Here is a 23944-nt window from a genome sequence, read left to right as displayed (position 1 = left end):
ATGTAATGTAGCAACCAAAGTGCACCAAAGAGAGTCGAATGTGTGTGGGTCCTGGTATCCGCATCGCCGGGTGTTGGACAAGGATCGTGCCTATGGTAGCGGACCTTGCCTCGCTTGCTTGTAGCACGAGAGAAACAGGACTGGTTGGTAATTATGGTGTTGCAGATTACAGAGTAGGCGATGTGCCCAGCTGGCAGCAGCCCTGTCTGTGTCCACTTTGACGGGCAACAGACGACGTGAAACTGGACAATTGCTATTTTGGGGCTAACATCCAGAGTGTCCTAGGGATTTGACATGTGCAAAAAATGAGCTGTGGGGTTGGTTGTCAAAGAGCCGAGCAGAACTGCACGCGTGTGTCGAGGCTCAGTCTCACGACAAGCGCTGACTGTTTCCGGCTGATGGCATATTACATACTGCGTACAGAGACACACAGACACACACCCAGACACCTCTCCTGGAAAATCTCTGGGAACAAGATGGCAATTGGACAGAGCGGGTGGGTGCGGATATCAGAGTGCAAGACAGGTTCTCTGCACCGTGGTGGAGTGGCAAAACCATGGTATCAGAGTTCTCTGGTTGATACAATGGTTAAGTAGAATGTGGGGTAATCGATGCTGCTCAGAAACCTCAGAGACAGGAGAGGCCCCGCAGCAGGGCATGGCAGGGTCCAGGGTTTTCTGGGTGTGGCCAACGAGTGGACGCCGCTTCCCGATCTGGGAGGACCCAGCGCCAAGGCGCCCGGGGGAAGGGCCCCGGTCTCCCCCCAACAATTGATCCCCAACAGAAAATCAACGACGGCGGTGGCACACGAGAGACCAACCAAGACAAAACACTCTGCCAGCACTGCCGTACAGTGCCCTCGGCCCATCGATGCCCCTTCTGGCGCATGTGACGGGCTGCCTGGCTGCGAGGGTGGTGGCCCAATGCACGTCACCAGTGCCGCCCTTCACCAACCAGCTCCCTTTTCCCATGTGACAGAGCCGGCAGTGCTGTATGGTTGATTAGCTCATGCTTAAGCTTGGCTGGCAACCCAGCCAGGGCCGTCCTCCAGCCAAACGCAGGAATGGCAAGTCCTGTCTGACCGTCCATCGTATGACGAGAGACGCAACGCATGGGGGATAGCCAGAACCTTTGTATCCAGCTTCGGGCCCATGCCCCCATGTCTCACTTCTCCCGCCGCGAGAGTGGCTGGCTGGGCACCCGTGGGAGAGACACTCGCTGCTCTGCTTGGCGGCCGGACTAACCAGACGCATCAGTCTGCTAGTGCCAGGCCAGCAATGCAGATGCTCGTCTTTACCCAGCCGTGTCGCAGAAAGGGAGGCGCCGTCGGGCGTTGGTCTTCACAGCGGCCGGAGTGGATCTCCATCCGTCCGCGGAGCCTGGGGTTGGCCACGGCACCTCGTGGCACGGCATAACTGGGCTCCACAGAAAAGTGTTTCGAGACGGTCGGGGTCCGTCCTTCTGGAATGCTGGCTAGTCACTCACTGCCCTGCGAGAGCTCTCGTGTGCCCAAGTCAGCATCTGGTCTGCCGAGAGTAGACAAGGGGACTGTCCCATCGTCTCGTCGGTCAGACCGCGGCGGCAGCCGGCACAGCTGCTCATGGCCAGGAGCGAGGCCGAGATGGAGCTGGATGTGCCGAGAAGCCTCAGCGCAGGAGGAGTTGGGGCCGGCGGGTCTGGAAGAGGCAACTGCAGTCTGCGGCAGACCGGGGAGGAGAGCTCTGGATGGGCAGGCTGGCACGAAACGATGATCACGGCACTGACCGTCGAGTGGCGGAGCGGGGGAGCAGACCCAGACCAGAGCCCAGCGCTCGAGGTGGCCAGGGCGGTGTGGGAATGCCGCCCAGGACGCCGCGTCGTGAAGAGTCGTGGTCTTGCATAGGCGAGCGGGCTGGTCCACTGGCAGCGCTAGGGCTGGGAATCCTGCATCCCCTATCAGCGAATCCGGATGGTCATCAGCTTGCCCAATGTCTGAGGCGAGGGGGGAGGCGGTGATGGCCAGTCTCAGTCAGTGGTTCACCCACCAGAGAGTGCTTCCAGCCCCCGTCAGGTTATTGGGGAGCATACACCACAGAGAGGATATGGAAGAGGAGGAGGAGGAGGTCGTGATGACACGCACAAGGGGCATATGATGGATGGCCTCGGGTGGTTGGCTCTGGGCTGGGTGGGAAGGAGAGCGGTCGCAACATGTGATGATCGGCCAGCGGATGGCGCCACGAGTCAATGGGTGGGCGAGTGTGTGTGAGTGAGCGAACGGGCGGGGGAAGTCGGGAGAGGAGCAGCAGCAGCAGGAGCAGCCCAACAGTCTGTCTCGATGCAGGGCCAGGCTAAGGCAGGTGCAGAGTGTGCAGTGCGGGTGCAGGTACGGACGGTATAGGTACTTCAGGGGCGGCCCCCAGGCGACCTCCGGGCCAGCGAGGGCCGGGGCTGCCCCTGGCCTGCGGTTACTGCTTTGGGGCCAGACAGGCGCCTCCCCGCCAATGACAGCCCGCACTTCGCCCCAGCTGGCTAGCCCACTGCTGGACCCTCAGTCCGTGGGCCAGGTACCGCCCACCTTCCCTCCATTGTACCTGCCTGCCCAGACAGACAGAGAGACCTTGGGGCCGCCAGACAAAGAATGCAGGTGAGGAAAGAGAAAAAAAAAAGAGAGAGAAGACGAGACACTCTCACACCCACGCACACGCACACGGCCACCTGCCAAGCCGAGCAAGCCAAACCTACGCCCCGGTCTAGCGTCCCTCTCCCGTCCAGATCCTTATAACCTCTACCGCCTCGACTCGATCTCTGCTGCTTGGCCCCTCCTCCCACTCTCTCTCTCTTCCCCTCCTCGTCCTCTCCTCACCCAAGGCCAGGCACTCGACACCCTGTGAGGCCATCATCTCTCTGTCTCTCTCTTCTGATTCTCTGCGGCAGAGTCTTCCTCCCCTCACCACCACCACCCGTCATGGCTCCCGCCACAAGCTCTGGCGTCTCGTCGCGCCAGGCCATGCGCCGCACCGCCACCTCGACCACCGTCGACACTGACGCCTCTGCCCCGGCCACCGCCTCCGGCTCCCCAATGGACTCGCCCCGGCCCTCTGCCTCGTCGACCTCGCTCTCCTCCATGTCTGAGATGGAGGGTGAGGCAAAGCCCATGGGCGTCCTCCTCGATCTTCACGGCAACGAGTTCGAGGTCCCCGACTTCACCATCAAGCAGCTCCACGACGCCATCCCCAAGCACTGCTTCGAGCGCTCCGCCGCAAAGGGCCTTTACTACGTCGCTCGCGACATTGCCCTCCTCGCCACCACCTTCTACCTCTTCCACACCTACCTCACCCCCGAGAACGTCCCCGCCTACCCGGCTCGTGTCGCCGGCTGGGCCGTCTACACTTTCCTCCAGGGTCTCTTTGGCACCGGCCTTTGGGTCATGGCCCACGAGTGCGGCCACCAGTCCTTCAGCCCTTCCAAGGTCCTCAACGACACCGTCGGCTGGATCTGCCACTCGGCTCTCCTCGTCCCGTACTTTTCGTGGAAGATCTCCCACGGCAAGCACCACAAGGCCACTGGCCACATGGAGCGTGACATGGTCTTTGTCCCCAAGACCCGCCAGGAGCGCGCCAGCCGCATCGGCAAGATGGTCCACGAGCTCAACGAGCTGTGCGAGGAGACGCCCATTGCCACTCTGATCCACCTGGTCGGCCAGCAGCTCATCGGCTGGCCCAACTACCTCCTGACCAACGTCACTGGCCACAACTACCACGAACGCCAGCGCGAGGGCCGCGGCAAGGGCAAGGCCAACGGTTTCCTCCGTGGCGTCAACCACTACAACCCCAGCAGCCCCCTCTATGAGGCCAAGGACGCCAAGCTCATTGTTCTCAGCGACATTGGCATTGCCATCACCGCCTCCGTCCTCGCCTACCTCGGCAACACCTACGGCTGGAAGAACATGCTCGTCTGGTACTTTATCCCTTACTTGTGGGTCAACCACTGGCTCGTTGCCATCACCTTCCTCCAGCACACCGACCCGACCCTGCCCCACTACACCCCCGAGGCCTGGAACTACGTCCGCGGCGCCGCTGCCACCATCGACCGCGAGTTTGGTTTCATCGGTCGTCAGCTCCTCCACGGCATTATCGAGACCCACGTCCTCCACCACTACGTCTCGACCATCCCATTCTACAACGCCGACGAGGCCACCGAGGGCATCAAGAAGGTCATGGGCAAGCACTACCGCGCCGACACCAAGGGTGGCTCTCTCGGCTTCCTCGCCTCTCTCTGGAAGAACGCCCGCGTCTGCCAGTGGGTCGAGCCCAGCGAGGGCGCCAAGGGCGAGGGCAAGGGCGTCCTCTTCTTCCGCAACTCCAACGGCGTCGGCACCAAGCCTCTCCAGCTCGCTCCCCCCACCCAGTAAAATTGTTCTTCGAGTTTGGGACGATGGAAAAGCAACGTGGGGGACCTTTGCCTACATGCGACGGCTTAATCCAAGAGCTGGCAGCCGTCTGTGCAGGGCCGAAGTCACCTGTGGGTAGTGGTTTGAACGTTTGAACCAGAATGCGAGATTGCGCAGCGGGACATGTTGATATTCTATTCATGCGATAAACTAGAGCAGTACTTTTCGTCGCTTGCGATTGAGTTCACACAGACTGTCACCGCGGGATCAAAAATGGATAGACACGATACCAAAGACTAGCTGTTTTAAGACAGAGAGACAAATGGAAATAATGAAGTTAAGAAACGTCTACAGACCACTCAAAGGATGTCCTTTCATGCGCCGTGTGAATTTGTCTGTCTGTGGATAGCTGAAGCCAGGATATTTGTCAATCTAAGCTATGTGGCTTTGAGTGAGACGTGGCCGAGCGTGGCCTTGCCTCGCGTTGACTTTTAAACTTCCACATTTGCTGACTGCTGATGTGAGAGATAGACAGAGAGAGAGAGAGACACACACACACACACAAGAGGGTGAGCAGCTGGCGTCAGCGCACACCACCCATTTCGCTCGGGCTGGTGTTCTCCGCCTGGCGAATAAGTGAAAAAGGTGTTCGCGCGGGTTGTTGCATCAAGTGTCTGGATTCATGACAATGGGTTTTGGGTTGGATGCGTGAGAATTGAGGTAAGGCCCTCAATGCGCACGAGCTTTTTACACAGGGACGACCTTTCTACAAAATACCTCGAAGTTCTCTCTCTCTCTCTCTCTCTCTCTATCTGTCACACACACACACACCCACATAGCCCACCAGTCCGGATATTATACTCGAGAAGGTAGTGGAGCCACGTGCTCATGTTGACTCGGTCCAGTTACGCTGTGTGATGCTTACAAGCTGAGAACTGGAGTAATTCTTTTTTCAACTGACCAGGAAGAAGTCAAACAAAAGGGGAATCTGAGAGTACAAACACCGCGCCGAGACTAAGACACAGGCTAAATAAAGGAAGAAGTCGACAAAAAAAAAAAAAAAAAAAGGACGCCGCTCTTTGCAACAAAACCTCGTTTTGAATCTCTGTGGTACCATCCAAACAGAGCGATTGCCAGACAACCAACAACTGCCTGTCGCAGGCGTTTGCCAAAAAGACGCTTAGCCGTGCCAGCGGAAACCCCCCCACACTCATCACCTCCTTGAAATGCAAGGGGAAAAAACCGTTTCAAGCTATACCCCGCGCGACCCAGCACTAGACGGTCGCGAGGTCGTCGGCGGCGAGATCAGCGACGGGTGGCTGCTGCTCGGGATGTTGTTGTTGTTGTTCGTGGCCGAGGATGACGACTGTGGCGGCAGGCCGTTTCCTCGTGTGATGCTGAACTTTGCATCATCTTGAACACTGGCGTCGTCGTAGTCGTCGTCGTCGTGGCTCAGCTTGCGCTTCTTGTTCTTCAGCTTGTGCGGCGAGTGGCTGCTGGCCAGCTGTGCGGCAGCATCGGCGAGCATGGTGCGCGTGCAGAAATAGCTCGTGTCAGCAGCGGGCGTGATTCGTCCATTGATGCCGTCGTCTTGGCCCTCATCAGCATCATCGTGATGCCGCCGTTTCTCGCCACGGGCCAGGGAGGACGTATTGCCTGCCAGATGGAACGAACCTCCAAGAGGCTCTTGCTGCTGACTAGACCTGCGCCGTTTCTTCTGCGCCTTCTTGCTCAGGCCGTGGTGCTCGGCTCTGTACACTGCCTGGTCGCTCACCGCTCTCTGCCCGTGGAAGCGTGAGAGCGATGAGAGGAACTGTTTACGCGCCATGATCATGGCGCGATCGAGCCGGACGCCGACGCCAACGCTGACGTCCGGGGCCGCCTGCTCCGCGAACATGCTGGATCTCCGCCGCTTTTTACCTCGCTTGGCCTTCTTCCTTGTTGGCTCGGGGCTTTGCTGAGCTGGCTGGGGTTCTGTAGCCACTTGCGGCTCTTTTTGCCCGAAGCTCGACGCCGCGGGAGGAAGGAGTGGCTCGTTGTAGTGCTCTGGTGAGTCACAATGCTTCTCTTGTGGCTCGTCGTCACGACTTTCAAGTTCGCGATTATCTTGAGTCATGTGTTGCCCCTGTGCCGGTGCTGGTGAGGGAGATGAGAGGGGAGACGGTGCTGCTGCTTTCACCTCAAGCTAGAAAACATCAGCATTGGACTTTCTATCCACATAGAATCCGTTGCATCTCGTATAACTTACTGGGATCAAAGGCGGCAGCTCTGGCGGAGGGCTGGCCTGCATCGGTGCAATTGCCTCTGACTTGGAGATCACCACGACGTCGCTGTCCTCCTTAGAGTCAGACGACACCGAGCTCTCGATCTCAATGACATTCGGCCGGCTCAGGTACACAGAGGAAGTGCTGCTGGTGGGAATCACAGGTGGTGGGATCGGAGTGACAATCCGCGGTCTTGCGTATGCAGACGGTACAGGCTGCGATGCATATGGCCGCCGATCTGAAAGAGCAGCCTGGTTGAAAGAGGGGCGGTTGGGCGGCAGAATTTGCGTCGTCGTCGATAAAGCACCACGCCCAGCCACAAGATGTTCATCGGAATCTTTAATCTCGATTGGCGTGCCACGCTCGACGACATTGGGCATCCCGTCGACAGATGCAACCGAGTCTTCCTCGTCGTCAGATATCGTGAAAGAAACAACGGGTATTCTCTTGGGCTTCGCTGGCTTGCCCTTAGCGGGCGATGTCCTCTTCAGGCTTCCCTTGGCGACGAGGTTCTTGCGTGTGCCCCGCGAGATCGTTGGTGATTCTGGGACATGGGGCGACCGGCTCCAGTCTTCCACAGGTTCATCGGACACATCATCCCCAAATGTGACGCGCCGTCGCGCTTGAGCGGCGATCGTTGGGGAGGGAGCCTCGGCTTCGTGTTCAGAATCATCCTCGCCTGTCAGTCGTGGTAAAGATAGTAGGGGTGAGTGTGTCTGTAGACCATTGTTCAGCCATTTGGGCGATGTACGAAGCACATAGCTAATATCATCATCATCATCATCATCGTCATCGATGACGATAGGGGTGCTGGTATGTTTGCGTAGACTTACGTCGTTTTCTGCCCGATTGATGTCGCCAAAGCTCCGTGGCTGGCGCGGAGTAGAGACCTTCCTTGGCCCGGGGTCTGAATATTCGGCTCGCTGCTCCTGTGACAGAGCTGGGATCTCGACAACGAGCCCGGACGGGGTCTGGGGTTCAACGTGCTTGGTTAGATCTTTGTAATCACTACTTGGACAAGTCCTTGTTCCACGCACAGCATCAGGATCCTCCGCTGGTTCCGTAAGTGTTGTCTCAATGAGGTTGAGCTTTTCCGTCGTCGACTCCGTCAAATTGGGCACATTTGTAGAGGAATGCACGCCCGAGGCGTCATCGTGGTGTGGCACCTCGGCAGCTTTTACCGGTGTTTGCGGCACCTCCACTACCATCTTGTGTTGTCCTGGGACAGTGGGAGACAGGAGCCTGGCCGGGATGCTCGAGCTGGAGTCGGAGCTACTCTCTGATGGATCCTCTCCACTTGTGTGAACAGTGTGATCTCGGTAAAGCTTCGAAGGGCTAGAGCTCAGGATAAGTGTCAACTCCTGGTTAGAGGGCGGAGAGCTGACACAGCTCAACTGCCGCGCAATCAGCACCGAAGTCGTGGTTGAATGCGCAGATGTCGCCACTGACTCTCTGGCCAGATCCTTGAGCTGGACCGGGTCGTTGATCGATGTGGACGCAGACTCTTGAGACGACGCCTCGCCAGTGAGAGCGTATTGCCGAGTTCGCTCCATGCGTACGATCCGCTCAGCCACTCTCTCGTCGGACATATGGGTCGTCTCCAAGCTCTCGTCGAGACCCGCATCGCCAGCCCCTTTTGCTGCGTCCTGGTCTATCCTGGAAACACCTGAAGAGCTTGGTGACACGCCACGGGGAAGGTCAAAAACTTCAGAGACATTGTCACTGCCGCCGTCTGGCACTGAGCCTTGCATATCGAGCTTGTTGTCACCCGAAGCCAGATACAGTGTCTCTGCTTCCATCCTTGACTCACTGGGTGGAGAGTCTCCGTCATCTGTGTCCAGATCAGAGCCACTGTCTACGCTGTTCGAAATCTCCAGAGACATAGATATATCTGGGCCAACAGACAGATCTTCGTCTTTGTCAAACTCGCGTGCCAGCTCCGCGGGACTATCATAGCCATCGTCTTCGTGTCTGACGAAGTCACCTCGCAGCCGACGCTCGCGGCGGCGTTCACGCCTGCACCTCAATCGAAACTCGTCTTTCTTGCAGACAAGATCCTCGGCAGCAAGGAGATTCTCAGTCGGAGGCTCACAACCAGAGATGTAGACACCGGCTTTCTCGTTGAAGAGCTCATAGCCCTCGAACGGGCCGTTGCCAATAACGCCGCCAGGCAGGAACACCGTCTCGTATCGGTTGATCCAGCCCCATGGATGCCACCACGGCCGCCACTTGGGATGCGATGATGGTTTTGCGATGTCTGTGGCCTCAGCTTGCATGTCGGGCGGCGAAGAAACGGAAGGTACCACCACATGCTCGCGAGGTGAGATATTGGCTACACGCTCCGCGGTGCTTACCTCCAAAGGCTCAGCCGGCGCGGTGCATTTCTCGACGGGAAGGTTGGGCATTTCGATAACTTCTGCATCGCCTCCTGATGACTCTGACGCGTCCGAGAATATCTGCCGCACTCTCTTGGAGTAACCACGGCCAAAATGCTGCACACCCTCTGATTCGTTGTCCTTCGGTGCCTCAACGGCGAGACTGTCGACTGGATAGAAGGGTGATGATGGAATGAGACCCCGTTTCGTGGTGGACCGGTGGCTTGAGAATGAAGATCTGCGCGAGCTGGCTCTGCTGGACTGGGGCTTCTGGGGAGAGTTGGGGCCTCTGGGAAGCACAGTCGAGGCACGAGCTCCGCGCGGAGTGTATTCGTCACCAGGGGCCGATGATTCTGACGAATCGTCTTCGTCGCTGTCGGCGTAAAACGACGACGGAATGGTGCTTTGCTTCGCTGTGGCCTTGTTAGCACTGCCGGTTCCACAGAGAGCTCGCACACCTACGTTTCGGCTTCAGCTTGACCTCCGCCATGGACTTCAGCTGTCGAACGGCTGCTTGCGCCATGACTGGCCTCACAGTCGACGGAGGCTCCTTTGCCGGAGGGACCACTGGACTTTTTGGCTTCCTGGAAGCGAGCCACCGCCGGATCGTATCGCCGCTGATGCCGCTGCTTGCCGAACTTGGAGGATTGACAGGCTTTGACGCCGCCGGTTTAGTAATGGTTTTTGGAGTGGCCTTTTTGGCAGCATCTCCGAAGTGCTCGCGGCTTGCTCTGTTATTAGTGCCACGTTTGGGAGGAGAGAGCGCCGTTCGTCGAGGACTTGGAGCCTGTTTGGTCCTTCGAGACAGTGATAATCTTCTTTGCTTGCTCTCGAGAGGTGACGATCTTGGATGGTTGGACGACTGAAATTCGTGCGTGTTTGCAACGGTCCGTGGTTGCTTCATGCTGGAGCGTGAGGGTGTCCTCGTCCGATGATGTGGCTCAGACATGATTGGGCGGGCGGTCGGCCGGATCTCAAAGTCGGACAGTTCTTCGAAACCTGCAAACTCGGTCTCGATGTCTATGACGGGAATGGTGCTGAGTGGCTTTGTGACTTTTGGAGCTTCGCCTGTAGCTGTGGCACGGTGGCTCGCAGAGTTTGAGCGCGTTGGCATCCCTGGGGAGCTCTGCGTCAACACATGCTTGGTGGCGTTCATGACATTACTGCTCCTCGTTTCTGTGCCAGAGGCACCCTCAGAAGCAAGAGATGGCGCTTCGCCTTTCCTATAGACGGGAAAGACACCCTTGGAGTTCTTGAGAAGGATCGGCGTGGGCAGTGTCTGCCTGTCCGGATTGTCAGGGCCGTCGACAATTTCGATATGTTCATTGACTGTGTGGTAAGCCCGCTTCTGCAGCGACCGCAGTGAAGGTTCTGCCGTGGCCCGTGTGCGTTCGACGAGCGAGTTTTCGCCGTCCGACATCGAATCTGCAACAGAAGCAACTTCGGCATGCTGCAGGATCACGCTGCTACGGAGCCGCATGCCCGAGGCGGTCGATTCGGTATGAGGTCCTGTCGGTTGATCAGTGTGGCAAATGGTCGTAGATCGCGGCCCTTCTCCATCATTTTGAAGCTGTGCTTGTGACAAAGCGTTCGAGACCTGGTTTGCCACAGGGCCTCTCGGCGAGTCGTTGTAGTTCTCAGACGGCCTAAAAACAGCGCTCGGAAGTAGAGGTTGCGATGTATGGGAAGCCGAAACACTCGCCAATGTAGCGGCTCTTTCCGCGCTGTCAGGCGCGTTCACCACTTTGTCGGGCCGGCGATAGGATGACGGGGTTCTGCCTCGTCCGCCTGCCACCATGGCACCGCCCTGCTTTCGAGTACTCACCCAGGATGTCCCATGAGAAGGCGGGTCGTTGGCATCGCTGTCCGAGTCGATGTCGTATGGATCCCGCTTCCTGGATGCTGAGGTGACGCTTTGTGCTTGCGCATCACGTGTATCTTTGTGCTGACAGCCAGAACTCGTGATGGGAACTGTAGAGCGAGCGTTTGGCGTGATGACTAAAGACGCAGTGGAAGGCTTTGCTTTGGTGGGAGCGACCTGAGCTTTCGTTCCTGCGTTCGACAGAATTCCCTGCCTCTGGCTCAAAAGAGCAGGCTTCCGGCCAGCGGACAACGGTGGATGAATCTGAAACTGTGCAGAAGCCTCCGTGGTCACATCTGAGCTTGCAGCATGTCCCAGTTGACGGGTGGGCGAAGTCGGTGCTGCCCTGCTGGCAATACGAGGACCCGAAACAGGCTGAGGTGCAGAGACTTGCGTAGGTGGAGATTCATGATGCTGATGCTGATGCTGCTGCTGCTGGGGCGTACGGTCCAGGACAATCCTAATCGCTTCATTGGGTATTATGGCGTCTATGTTGTCATCCACATCGAATGTGCAGTCCTCCTTGTCGACAATACAGACGACCCGGGGTAGGGTCTTGATGGTGCCGGCAGACTCCTTCAAGTATCGTTCTGCAACAGATGCGCCCAAGGTCTCGAAGGTTGTCGATGCCGGGGTACGCATGCGGAACTTGGCCATGGGTTTGGCACTCCTCTTGGACGCCGACTCTCTGGAGTCGAAAACTTCCACTCGAACAGATACGGCCATGCTCAGCGATGGCGCCGCGAAGTGCGAGTTTGCCGCCATTGTGGCTGCTCGGGGCCTTTCCGTGGAAGTGGGCACTGTCGGTAGGCAGGAGAAAGACGTGTAGTTATACGAGGATTATGGCTGCGACAGTCCGCCGACCATGACCATTATACTGTCGTATGCGACAGATGTGTGCCTTGTTGGTTGTGATTTATGAATGAAATGGAAGGGTGCGCTGACGGACGCACCAAGTAGGCGCCAAGTAGAGAAAGAAGAAGAAGAAGGATGCGACAAATTGCGCCTGTGAATTTGGGTGCGTTCCCTCCTGGTCTCTGTCGGGGAATATGTTGGTGAGCCGTGGGTGAAAGAAATGGCCAGCGGGCGAATCGTTGGGCAGCTGAACGGGACAATGGGAGAATTGAAAGCGCAGCGTTGGATAATGGCCTTGGAGAGTGCGCGCAGAAGATTCGTGGAATGGAAGAGCGACGAGGATCGCAGCATCGATGATTGTCTTTACGAGAGCAGATGCTGGTGCTTGCCGCGGGCTATGAGGCCATCGCGGACGGTCGAGGAGTGGATTGCGCCAGGCCAGCAGGTGGAGGAGGCTTATCTGCAGGCGATGCGACGGGCGCGAGGAGGGACGGGGATGGCAAACTGGTCAAAGGAGTGGACGACAATTGCGCTGCGCAATGCCGGACGACAGAATGTCGCAAGTGCTTGTGAAGCTTTTTCTGAATCCGAGTCTCTGTGGTAGTGGTGGTGGTGTTGGTTGTGGTCGGATGGCGATGCGACGGCAGTGACGACGACATGCGCAAGGGTGCGGGCGTGCAGGAGGAGGAGGAGGAGGAGGAGGAGGAGGGGAGGAAACGCCAAAACACCACGCGCGAGAAGGCGCGATACTTTGATGCACCAGGCAGGTCTTTCTTTTGAGCTTTGGGCGATGCTCCCTTTGCGCAGCAGGTGCCGGGTCGGCCATGCCAGAACGCGCGCTTGCGAACCTTCGTGGTCTTGCTGGGCCAGGGGGACGACGGGGCATGGTTGCTTTTGGCACATCGACAACGCCGTCCCGGGTGACTCCAGGAACGATGCGCTGCGATCCGTCACTTTGTCAGAGGGCCTACCTGGGGATCTCGGAAACAACTACGCTTAGACTTATGGTACCTGCACCGGGATTCCAAGGTTGTTCCGATGGAGCTGCAAGGCCCGAGTCGAGCTGCCGACCAGGTCTTGGGAACCATTGCCAGCACGACATGAGCCACCAGGATGCACATCCTCCCATTAATCTCACTATGCCAGATGCACGTCTATCGAGATAGGCGATGGAGTGGAAGAAGCAAATCAGGGACTGAAGACTTGGAGGCTGACGCATGGGACACAACCTACCTCATTCTTCACGGGTAGGTTGTCAAAGTTGCTTCTTCTTCGCAATTGTTCAAGGCTGTTCCTGGCTGGCTGTAATGGAAAGAGCAAACAGGGGTCCCTGCCAAGGGCTGCAGCCCCCTGGCGCTACCTTGGACGTTCCTGGTAAGGCAACGCAACCCGCCCCTCTCCATCTATATCTCCCAATCCAGAATCTGGGGAAAGAGGGTGGGGCATCCACTTTCACTTACACGTCCATTCACGTCAGTCTTTGGGTCCAGACCAGATCACCCAGCACGCAACTGCCCTCTCGTCGTGCGTAAACCAGAGTTCGCCTGCGTGTCACGACGCCCGGAAGCACTACTGGAATGCCAGATAGAGCGCAATGTATGCATAATGGCGCCTCGTTCCCGCTTAGGGCTTGCCTTGCACAGCGGCTCTTGCTGGCCACAATAACAACAACAGCGACACAGACCAGGCGACTTGGCCCTTTATGCACCTCAAACCACACTCTCCGGACAAATCTCGGCCTTCCAGGGCGATGCACAGCGCTGCATGCCAGACACAACCCAGACAGATGTCAGTGGTGATGCTCTCAGGGCAGGTGGGGCCGCCATTCGTCGCAGGAGCAAAGTGGAGTCACTGGGGCCTGCGTTTGCACAATGCAGAACCTCGTCTACCGGCTGGATTCATCTGGGCATGCTTTGTCCAATGGGCCAAAGCCCATGATGGCCTTGGGAGGATACAGCACGTCCAGTTCACCTGAAGCTGCCCTGTCAACCATCCCATCGGTGCCTGACGCCTCTGACATCACACGCGCAGTCGGATGTCTCAAACACTTGACGCTCCGTGGCGCCAACTACCTGGTTCTGCCAGCAACAACATGCTCGTGGCGTTGAACCGGCACAGCCCTCTGCTGCATCGGCCGGCAATCTCGGCAGGGCTACTCCCAGAATCAAGTAGCTGGTGCGCGAGTCAGTATTGACCAAAGGCCTCTCACAGCAAAGCCTCAGCCTTTTGAGTGAGAAGGAAAGCGGGAATGTTTGGGTGGCTTTTGCGCAAGCCTCTTGGCTTCCAGAATCTCGGCCGAGACCATCATCCCCAGAGTGCTGGACCGCTCTCGACCCGCTCCCCGCGCTTGCTCCAGTAAGTTGCCGCCCTGACAGCGCCTATCTCAGTTCTAGAACTTTGTGTTCGGCGACTCTCGAGGTTCGTGGCGGAAACTATAAACAGCCCTACAGCACCTGTAGGTTGACGCCACTGCTCAAGTGGTGGCTGAACCTTGAACACCACGTGCCATTCGATACTCACGTCGGTAGAACATCGACCGAGACCCCATCTTGGAAAGGAAACAAGATGTACCCAGGCAGCAATTCTTGCGCAGGTGGGGATGCCGGACGTCAAAGGATGAAGGAGAAAATTCAAAAATGGCGGTAGAATATCAAGTGATGAAAGAGTGAAACTCGCAGACGAGTGGTTGTATAAAGAGGGCGATGACTCCGGGCGACGGTTGAACTGTTGGTACAATCATCAGCACCCTCATCACCGTTCTTCCAATACATCTCAATCTTACTCATCAACACATCCGGGGCTCAAAAGGTTGAAGAGACTTACAATACAAGATGAAGCCTAAACACTTCTTACTCTTTTCTCTCCCCGCCCGTACCCTGGCACTATCAATCCGGCCACCGCCAAATGCACGAGCTCAAGCCTGCGATCCCAACTCGGCGTGCAACCAATTCGAGGGGCCTGGGGCCAAACCTGTGGGATAGAGTTCCCGTAATGAGTGGGATCAGACCTTTTCAAAGCGCCAGCAGCTCGGCCCTTCACAGTTGCCTCTCCATGAGCCCTTGATTCAGTTCGCTCCTGAGACGCCGCAGCCGGACCCAGAGCAGCCGCAGCCACAGCACGGTACTAGCGGGCTATTCGAAGATCCTCGGCGGCAAGTTGACGTTTTCCGAGAGCACTTCGACAGAAATAAGAACCTTGGCGGCTCTGAGGGGGAGCCTGGCGATAGTCAAGGGGAGATTGACTACCCTGGTTCCCCGCCGCCGACCCTTGGCGATGTTCTGTCGTTGCCGATCTCTCCTGAGCGGCGGTCTCTCGAGCCTGCGTCGGCAAAGTCTGCAGCTGAGGCGATGCGGCACGGTCCTCGGTGGCAGCGTAAGCGGCCGCAAGCCGACCCTGCGGGGCAACCTCTTGATCCAGAAGGGCAGACTCCCAAGCCTGCGTGGCAGTCACACGATCATCCATGGTATGCCAATGACGACGGCGGATACTCCGAGGTCGAGCCAGACGCCGCAAGGCTCACCAAGCGGGATGGCAGCCGCACAGACTTGCCCCTGCCATCCCTGGTCCAAGCTGGCAATGTCATCACCAGACGCATGACCTACCGGGACAACGTACTCAGGCTGCCGTGGCTTGCACAAGACTACACGCTTGGAAGCGCCAGCTTTACAGTCCTGGAAATGGCCATCACCGATGGTCAAGACCCGGAGCGGAGGAACCGGGTCGGAGACGTCAAGCACTGGCAAGAACCAGACGGCAGCATCTTCTGGTCCGTCGGCCGCAGCAAGACCGCGCCAGTCGCAGAGTTCTGGACGTCTCGTATCAAGCCCAGCGAGAACACCTTCAAGGCCGACCCGGACGAGCTCAACTTTGCCTTTGTCGGCAACATGACATTCACCATCCACGGCGGACCGCTCGCCCTGCCGGGGACAAGCTTTACGATCATGGGCGCCGCCATTGCTCAGGGCTCCAACTGGCCAAACCTTTGGGCGAATAACTGGTGGTTCGGCTGCCAGGGCGGGACTGCGATGCCTGACTGGCACGTCGCGTGTCCGGCTATTAATGATGCGGGCGAGACCATTTCGCTCACGTTTCGCAGAGGCTCCCCCAAGTACGTAATAGGCTATGGCCGCCGCCGCCGCCGGGCGATTGGGGACTACGAGCCCGGAAGCGATGTAAACGACATCAGCCTGGTAAACGTGACCATCGCGGGCGGACCATCCTCTTCCTCCTCCCCTTGATCACATCATCCTTGGGACACCAGTAATACTTGAGCGCCGGGCCATGCTGGCTTAAAGCACAGAGCAGCAGGAAGGAGCTCCCCAACTCTCACTCTCCTCGTGTCAAGTACACTCACACACACACATACATACACACACACACACACGTACACACGCACACATACACACACACATACTGACACACACACATCGCAACCGCCACGGGTCGAGGCGTAGAGAAATCAAAGTCAAGAGGACGAACGTGTTCCATTGGCGACAACGCGCGCCACAAGCCTGTACCGAACTTGCTCTCGAGAATTACACACAAAAAGTCTGCCTGTTCGTTGTTTTTGTTGTCGCAAGTCGTCTGAAAACCTAGGCAACACGAAAAGGAATCTTTCATAGCACGGTATCTTTACATTACGAACTCATCAAGTTTCGAGATGTTTTATGCTTTTCATTTCCAAGATGGTGCCATGCGTCCGACCTGCCTTGAAACCAGTGCTAGAGAGCCCTCAGTGCTGTACTTACTACCTGGATATTCAAGCCCCACGTTGAAATCCAATAACTGCCGCCCAATAAAAGTCTTCTTCCCGAAATGCGTAAGCTCCCAATCACTGGCATTAAAATTTTCACCACGCTGGCGCAACTCGTCCGACGATCAACTTACGCACCTTGGAAATTTCATGATAACATAGATATATATATATATAGTGTCGACCTAAGCTTAATTAATCCAGACTCGCTGGCCAGAGCAGAATTGCTTGACTTTATGACAAACGAAAGATGCAGTTTTGTGCAGGAAAGGAATGCCCACGATTCGGTCTATCAGAACAGCCACATCTATTAGGTACTCCCGGGATCTCTCTATTGCCTGGTACTCAGCCTCGATCGACACTGTGGGTCGCCGAAGCTTTTTGCAGAGAGCGGGCTCGCATGTCGTCGTCCGTTCGTCCTCACGTTTCTGGCAGGTGGGCTTCTACTGCTTTCACAGCTACACTCGTCATTTCAGTCACGGGCCATCTCCAGACCGCCCTGGACAAGGAACCCCCTCGGACACATTCACAGCAAACACTGACAAAGACTGCGGTTTGGACAAAAGACGATACCAACACGCTGTATTATTCAAAACTTTTACACCACGCTAATATATACCATCCAGCCTCCACAAGCAATGTCGTACAACAGCTACAAAACATCAATCAAGGCGTCCTGGGCTTAAAGTACTCGCAGAACGTGTCAGTCCCTTCCAGATCAAGCCGGTATATCACCTCACAGCACACAATTAACAGATTCGGGAAGCGCATCGTCCAGAACCCAAGGTACCCCTCGGGCAGTCCTCCGACCATCTTCTTCAGACTCTCGTTCATGTCGCCATAGTGGAAGCGCTTGTTCCGTAGGGCGCGCAGCAGATCAAGCATCCGAGTGCCAGTGTACTTGCGCTGCTTGCCCAGGCTGTCAACAAACTCCTTTGGCAGGATCTTGAGAAAGTCCCCGCGGCAGACCTTGGGCGCATACGTCTCAAGCAGTGCCAGTGCCGGCGAGGGTGGGTCACGGGGTTCGAGCTCGAAATGGTCCGACACGTCGCACAAGAACGCAAGCCGCTCCTTAGGGGACCAGAAAAATGGGTGGCACATGACCTCTCGAGCCGTCGGGCGGGCCCGAGGGTCCGTCCTGAGCATGATGTCAATCAAAGCCTTGGCCTCGTAGGCAACATCACCCAGGACGTCCAACGGGTCTAGGTTGTACTGCCCCTTCCTGATGTTGACCTCGCGCATGTACCGATCGCCACAGTCGAACGGGTGAGAGCCCTTGGTAAGGACATAGAAAAACACCAGACCCAGACTGAAGATGTCAATGGCGCGTGTGGCACGCCGGCTCGTCATGGCGTCAGACCCAACAAGCTGGCTCGAGTCACTATGGATGCTGCTCATCGAGTGCGAGCCGTCTCGGGCATCGTCGTCAAGCAGCAACTCCGGAGCTCGCCAACCAGAAGTACCAGCGGCATGGGCCGTGGTGGCGCCAAAGGACGACTGTCCACCCTCGAGCTTCTTGCAGAGTCCAAAATCGGACACCAGCAGTCTCGGCTTGCCGTCGCGGCCCATCGTCACAAGGATGTTCTGAGGTTTGAGATCGCGATGGACAATACGCAAATCATGCAGGAAGCTGAGTCCATGGGCAATCTGCAGGAGGACACGAGGCATATCCATCTCACCAGCCTGGGCCAATTTGGGGAACAGGTGCGGCCTGTCTACGACGTCAGACAAGGACGCCTGGCATAGTTCGAGTGCAATGTAGAGGAAGCTGTCGCTTTTGGACATGGCGAAGTATTGAATGACTTTTGAGAATTGTTAGTTCGCGCCCAAAAGAGAATGGAGAATATCGCGAAAGACATACCATTGGGATGCTTGTCACTTTCGAGCAGCAGGCGCGTCTCTTGGGTAGCAATCTCCCAGAACTGGGTAAGCATGCGCTTGACGGCGACGTCACGGCCATGGAACTTTCCGGAGAAAACTACTGTTCCATTGCTGCCCATGCCGAGTTGCTCATCTTGGTTGACCTCAATGTCGCCGATCCTCAGGATGGGGCCGCTCACGTCCTCTGGGTCGTTATTGACGGTCGTAATGTTGGGCTCAATCTTAGTGGGCATGCCAACATTGCGGATGCCAGGCACAGCGTCATTGAGCTCATCCGAGCCATTACCATCCTTGGACCCGGTCGAGTCCTGTTTCTTGACTCCCTTGCGGTGCTTTACGCCACCCCTACGGCCACGATGCGCCTTCTTCTTCTTCTCAGGAGACTCCGAGCCAGCCGGCGATTCCTGCTCGGCCGGGCTGTCATCCTGCTTGGCTTGCTCAAGAGAGGCTGCGACAGTGTCAACAGCCTCAGCTGGTGCGGCCGCCTTGTCTGCGGAAGCACTTGCATCGTCGATTGCCGGGTCTGCTGGCTGCTTGGCTCCTAACCTGACAGTACCAGGATCTGCAAGCTTGTCTTCAACCTTTGTGACTTGCTGACCAGCATCCTCTGTGGGCTCAACGGTGATGGTGGCATCGTAGTCTTTGCTGAACTTGCTTGTGCCCTTGAGGTAGCGAGCAATGTCTCTTCGCTTCGTGAACAGCAAATACATGCCGACTAGCAAGACCACGGGATTGGTGAAGAAGTCCGTCGCCTTCCGGGTCATGTAGTCAGGGATGGACAAGATGTTCTCCGTCACGATATCGGGGAAGTGTGAAATGTTCTCTGCGAGCTTGCTGGAAACTTGCCCGACGTCCTCCTGCTCCGTGAGTTTTTCGCCTTCCTTCTCCTGCTCCGGGGGTGCTGGCAGACCTGGCACAGGCGTTGGCCACTGTGAAGTCTTCTGCCCGAGAGCATGCGTACCTACAAGGGCTTCCGCAATCTGCTCCTGCCTTGGCCTGCTCGGGTCCAGATTGATGTCCCTCATGGAATAGCGGCTCAATTGGGCAGTAGGGGCGTCTAGGATCAAAGGGTATGCAATGCCAGACATGGCGTACCAACTGCCTGTCTCGGTCTGGTTCAAAAAGACCTTGCTGCTACGTGCTATGGCCGTTGCTTCATCCTTGGCGTCCGGAGTCGGTTGTGGAAGGAGAACGAGTTCTGGATTGCTCCCGGCAGGGGCGTCTTCGGGCCGGGCTATCTCGAACACGTTGGCGACAGGCACGGACGATTGCAGGGACATGGACCATTTGCCAGACGGGCCCAGGACGTACAGCTTGCCGTCAGTCCGGCTCGTAATGTAGCGTTCACCATGTGACCTGCGGTACTGCTCGTGCAGGTCACTGTCGGCGTTGTTGGGTCCCCACTCAGTGTACTTGAGGGTTGCGATCTGCTCGGACCTGTCGAGGTGGTCGATGGTCACGATGTACTCGGTACGGCTCAACGTGATTGTGCCGCTGCTGACGCACTCGTCGCCGTCAGCAAAGCGGCCGTTGGGACGGTAGCAGGTGGCGCGATCGTCAACTTGAGGCGGGCTTCCAGGGCCAAACCACTTGAGGACCCTTCCAGTGAATGCATCGAGCGTGATCAGAGTCGTCTTCTTGTATCCATTATATACTACTGGTGGATCAGGCACGGCGTAAGGGACGTGGTCGTCGACAAGCTGCTTCATAGTCAAGCCTGTGCTCATGAGACCCGAGCCGAGCCCAGATTGGGTCCACACATAGAGGGGGCCGTTGCGCGTAGGCTCGATAGCCCAGATGTTGCCATGGAGTGGGTGCCGATTGCGGTCATCAGGGCCGCCGTCGCCGTGGGCGGAGGCGTTGTGGTGGATGGTCTCCACTACTGGCTGCTCGACCTCGAGATGCCAGCGTTCGTCGCCGGACTCGCGGTCGACAGCATGAAGGTGTCCATCGACGGTCGCCAGAAGAACGAAATCTTCTACTTCCCAGTCCTCCAGGCTCCGCGCAGAGTGGTGCAGCGAGGAGAGGCCGCCTCCAGGAAGGAGGCTGGACAGATGCCTGGAGGGGAATGGTGCTCGAACGGGCGGAGCCGGAGCCAAAGTGGTTGCGAGGGCGCTCGCATCGTCGGGGATAGGGTTATGTTTTAAGAGGTTCGGGTCGTCGTAGCGGTGCTGGACGGTGGCTATGGTGCTCTTGTAGCCGATGGTCGGGGTGCCCTGGTTGTCAAGCAGTGACTGGGCTGAGGTGGCGGCAAGGTGCTCGGCTGGGAGGTCAACCTCGGCCGAGGGCGGCTGCCGCCGGCGCTGACCTGCAGAATCGGCGGCATTGTTGAGATGGTGACTGTAGCTATTGCTACCGACGTTATTGGCATTACGGACCGCAGCAGCTTCGTGGTGGATGGCGTTTCGCTGATTTTGCTGCGGCTGGAGGGCGTCGACGGAGGCTAGCCAGGGGAGGAGCAGGGCCCAGACGAGGAGGGCCTTCTTGGGTTGTCGGGCGACTAGCCGTCCCTCAGCAGGAGGCCGTCGCAACATGATGACAGCAGCAGAGCTGGGACACGAGGGAAGCCGTCCGCCGGGATGCGGATGGAGGCGGGCGAGATTCGAGCAGAAGAGCCGCTGACGCGATGTCGGGGTTCACATGAATGGACCGAAGTGAGATGACGGCCCTGCCATGGGGGAGGCGGCGCTGGGGATGAAGATACTACTGGTGGCTTCGATGCTGTTGACAAGGTGCAGCCTACGGGTGATGTTGACGTTGGGCGAATGTGTGGTGACGGTGGTTGAGCAATCGGCCCACTGAGAAAGTGTGCGTGGGAGAGGTGGGTGGAGGAGGTGCGCTGCGGGTGCCTTTGTGTGGGCACGCTAGTGAGTGGCCGGCAGCCGTGGAGCAAGCACACTTGAAGGTGGACTGGGCGTGTATAACAAGGTATGAAGCGGCAGGAGGCTCGACGACACGCGCGGCTTTGACGATACTGGAGTGGACGCTGCTGGTGATGCTAGTGTCTAGGTGTGGTCCTGGCCGTGATGGGATGGCAGAAAGGAGCAAAGAAGGGCTGGCCCCGACACGTACGCACGAGGACAGGAGGCTGTCCGTTTAGTGGCCCGGGTACCCAGAGTGGTGGTGGTGTGTGGTGGTGGCCCTGTAGCCCTGCCAACCTTGTCTGAGGCTTTCCAATGCTGACCCGATCAGCCACGGCCGAGGCGGGAGGATTGGCAGGATGGGGTGCGCAGCAGAAGGGGGTGGAATGATTTGGCAGTGGCAGCAGGCAGGCGCAGATGGGTGTGGGTGGGGGCTGCTCCTTCCAGACTGCCGCCCACGGGACATCCCCGATCGCCCACACACTCCAGTCAGCCACTCCTCCAGTCAGTCTCGTCTTGGCCCAGCCGGCCCGCCGTCCGCAACTCTCTCTCCCCAGCGCAACCACAACCACAACCACAGCCTCGAGACTTGTCAACCTGTCCCAGAGTCACGGAAAAAACACGACTGTCGTAGCAGAAGAAGCTACGCCCGTGATGGGCCGCAGTCTCCAATCGCCCGACGGCTGAAATTCTCCTCCACCAGCAACTCTGCGTCTCACCCAACCCCCAGGACAACTCCAACCACGAGACCTGGCCTGGTCAGGGTCCTACTGCAGGCAATTCTCAAAAATTGTTGTGGGCATGTTTCAAACTCCAACAGATGCCTCTCGATAACGGCCAGCCAATGGCACCCACCCTTGGCCCGGTGATGCCATCGGGGCCCTAGCACACGGCTTCACTTACGCGGTAGTAACCACTCAGTGGGCCAGCCACGGGGCGGGCCTTGATCCTCTCCGATCCCTCGCATCGTTGCCCGCCCGTCGACCTTGTCTCGGCTGGCAAGGGAGGGAAATAGGAAAGCTGCTGGTGGGTGCTGACGCATGCCGTATGCCACCGCGGCCCGCCCTCGTGGACGGCCGGGCACAATCAGCCTCCCTTTGCCCCCCCCGGGGCGTGCTCTCCGGTCTTCTCTCGGCCGTGATTCGATCACGGCAATACCCTCTTGAATCGATTGTACCAGATGGTCCCAGCCCACGTAGGAACAACCTGGGTGTGTTGCAGGTCGAACCCCTCCATCCCCACACATGTGTTGGAGGGCAGTGGCCGGGGGCGGCGCGGCCCCTTGCAGAAGCGTGGTGCGTGGCAGCTCGCCTCAAAACACCTCCATCTCTCCTATCCCACTGCTCGTCCGACCTCGTAAGCTGCCTTGGTGGACAGATTTGGCCAGCTGAGAGGCCAGGACTGCGCTGCCTTTGGTTTCATCTCGTCCGGACCTATCCCTAAGTGTATACTCGTCCTAGGCAGAAGCGGCCCCGACACGTGCTGCCGCATCACCTCGTCTGATTGTGCAATCACCGAGCCAGCCGCAGCGAGCTTATTCTCGGCACGGCGGCCCAATCCTTCCGGATCCCAGCGGGTAGCTGAGATAGCCGCGTGTTGGAGAGAATTAGCTACACTGGCGCGCGCCGTGACAAACCTTTCTCATATCCCGACCACACAAAGACGACGACGAGGCACCAATCCGTAAGTGACAAGGTTGACTAAATGACGGCCACGGCTGTAGAGCGAGTGACTGGCGTCGTCCCCCCGAGTGCAGCGTGCCTGGGACTAAGCACGATCCGGCTATTTCCACATTATTGAGCGTGCTCCCCGAACACGATTGGCTGGATGTGCCGTCCAGGCCATGTCATCGCCTCAGGCTGTGCGCTGCATCTATGCAACCCCAATATGGATAAAATGCTCGGCTGTTTCCTCAAGAATTACGACACTTAACTATGCCTGATTGGTTTTTGTCACGGTCACTGCATCATCCGGCCGTTACCAGGAACGGGTAGACTTCATATGACAAAGTGGCGACAACCCGCGAGCCCCCCCAGGTTGTGTGCGGTGAACTGCGACAAAGCGTTGCATTTGTGGGTCAACGGTCCGTTTCCATGGTATTGCCTCGAAGGAGTTAGCAAATGCTGCCATTGGCAGGTTGATAGTTTAGAGCGTTGTGAAGTGCAGTCCTTGTGCTGCTGCTGCTGCTGGTGCTGGTGCTGGTGCTGGTGCTGGTGCTGGTGCTGGTGCTGGTGCTGGTGCTGGTGCTGGTGCTGGTGCTGGTGCTGGTGCTGGTGCTGGTGCTGGTGCCAATGTCGATACCGCCTCGGTGCATCCATGAAAAGGTTGAGCGACAGGGACTGCGCTAATTCCCGAAATTGATATCAACTCTGCATTCACGGCGGCCCGTCACAATCGCGTCGAAAACAATGCCCTGGGAAAGTCAAAACTCAGCAAGACTAATTGAACACACCATCGTCTAGTCTCTGCCAACTCCCACCCAGCATTACACACTTTCTTCGACTCGCCCTCTTATCTTCGCAAGCGTCCTTTCATATCGAACTGTCTGTCTGACCCGTCTTGTGCCACCTGGGTAGATCTATAATTCACAAACACGGAAAAACATTCTCGCAATCATGAAGCACTTATTGCATGTACGGTACGGGGTGGCTGACATTCTCGAGTGATTCCGCACGCGCCATTGCCAGCTCGTGCCCATGTGCCCATGTGCTCTTCGTATCCTTTG

General features: G+C 57.6%; 7 protein-coding genes across 7 annotated transcripts; 3 read left to right on the top strand and 4 right to left on the bottom strand.

Annotated features, from left to right (window-relative positions):
- Nucleotides 1–2610: 2610 nt before the first annotated feature.
- B0I36DRAFT_326733 (fatty acid desaturase-domain-containing protein) lies at nt 2611–4802 on the top strand. Its single transcript, XM_046154370.1, has one exon. It carries the CDS (start codon nt 2945–2947, stop codon nt 4388–4390), a length of 1446 nt encoding a protein of 481 aa, XP_046010045.1. The 5' UTR covers nt 2611–2944; the 3' UTR covers nt 4391–4802.
- A 634-nt stretch (nt 4803–5436) lies between these two features.
- Nucleotides 5437–7489, bottom strand: B0I36DRAFT_326731 (uncharacterized protein). The gene is made up of 2 exons (XM_046154369.1): nt 6618–7489; nt 5437–6554 (listed from the first exon to the last, which is right to left on the bottom strand). The coding sequence occupies exons 1-2, from the start codon at nt 7011–7013 to the stop codon at nt 5622–5624; spliced, it is 1329 nt and encodes a 442-aa protein (XP_046010044.1). The 5' UTR covers nt 7014–7489; the 3' UTR covers nt 5437–5621.
- A 1588-nt stretch (nt 7490–9077) lies between these two features.
- Nucleotides 9078–9394, top strand: B0I36DRAFT_326725 (uncharacterized protein; the record flags this gene model as incomplete). Its single annotated transcript, XM_046154368.1, has 1 exon — nt 9078–9394. Exon 1 carries the CDS (start codon nt 9202–9204, stop codon nt 9391–9393), a length of 192 nt encoding a protein of 63 aa, XP_046010043.1. The 5' UTR covers nt 9078–9201.
- A 95-nt stretch (nt 9395–9489) lies between these two features.
- On the bottom strand, nt 9490–11634 carry B0I36DRAFT_432561 (uncharacterized protein; the record flags this gene model as incomplete). The annotated part of the gene is made up of 1 exon (XM_046162634.1): nt 9490–11634. A coding segment is annotated over one exon (2145 nt), but the record flags the coding sequence as incomplete, so codon positions are not given.
- Nucleotides 11635–12119: 485 nt separating this feature from the next.
- Nucleotides 12120–12943, bottom strand: B0I36DRAFT_350808 (uncharacterized protein; the record flags this gene model as incomplete). The annotated part of the gene is made up of 2 exons (XM_046156947.1): nt 12120–12615; nt 12696–12943. 2 exons carry the CDS (start codon nt 12941–12943, stop codon nt 12120–12122), a joined length of 744 nt encoding a protein of 247 aa, XP_046010041.1.
- Nucleotides 12944–14555: 1612 nt separating this feature from the next.
- B0I36DRAFT_364477 (uncharacterized protein) lies at nt 14556–15962 on the top strand (the record flags this gene model as incomplete). The annotated part of the gene is made up of 2 exons (XM_046158970.1): nt 14556–14696; nt 14766–15962. 2 exons carry the CDS (start codon nt 14556–14558, stop codon nt 15960–15962), a joined length of 1338 nt encoding a protein of 445 aa, XP_046010040.1.
- A 1082-nt stretch (nt 15963–17044) lies between these two features.
- Nucleotides 17045–21382, bottom strand: B0I36DRAFT_270724 (uncharacterized protein). The gene is made up of 2 exons (XM_046151283.1): nt 18339–21382; nt 17045–18279 (listed from the first exon to the last, which is right to left on the bottom strand). Exons 1-2 carry the CDS (start codon nt 20890–20892, stop codon nt 17144–17146), a joined length of 3690 nt encoding a protein of 1229 aa, XP_046010039.1. The 5' UTR covers nt 20893–21382; the 3' UTR covers nt 17045–17143.
- Nucleotides 21383–23944: the final 2562 nt, after the last annotated feature.

The sequence above is a fragment of the Microdochium trichocladiopsis genome (genome assembly GCF_020744255.1).
Source record: "Microdochium trichocladiopsis strain MPI-CAGE-CH-0230 chromosome Unknown B0I36scaffold_7, whole genome shotgun sequence".
In the NCBI taxonomy this organism is placed as follows: Eukaryota; Fungi; Ascomycota; class Sordariomycetes; order Xylariales; family Microdochiaceae; genus Microdochium; species Microdochium trichocladiopsis.
This window is presented reverse-complemented; position numbering and strand designations above follow the sequence as displayed.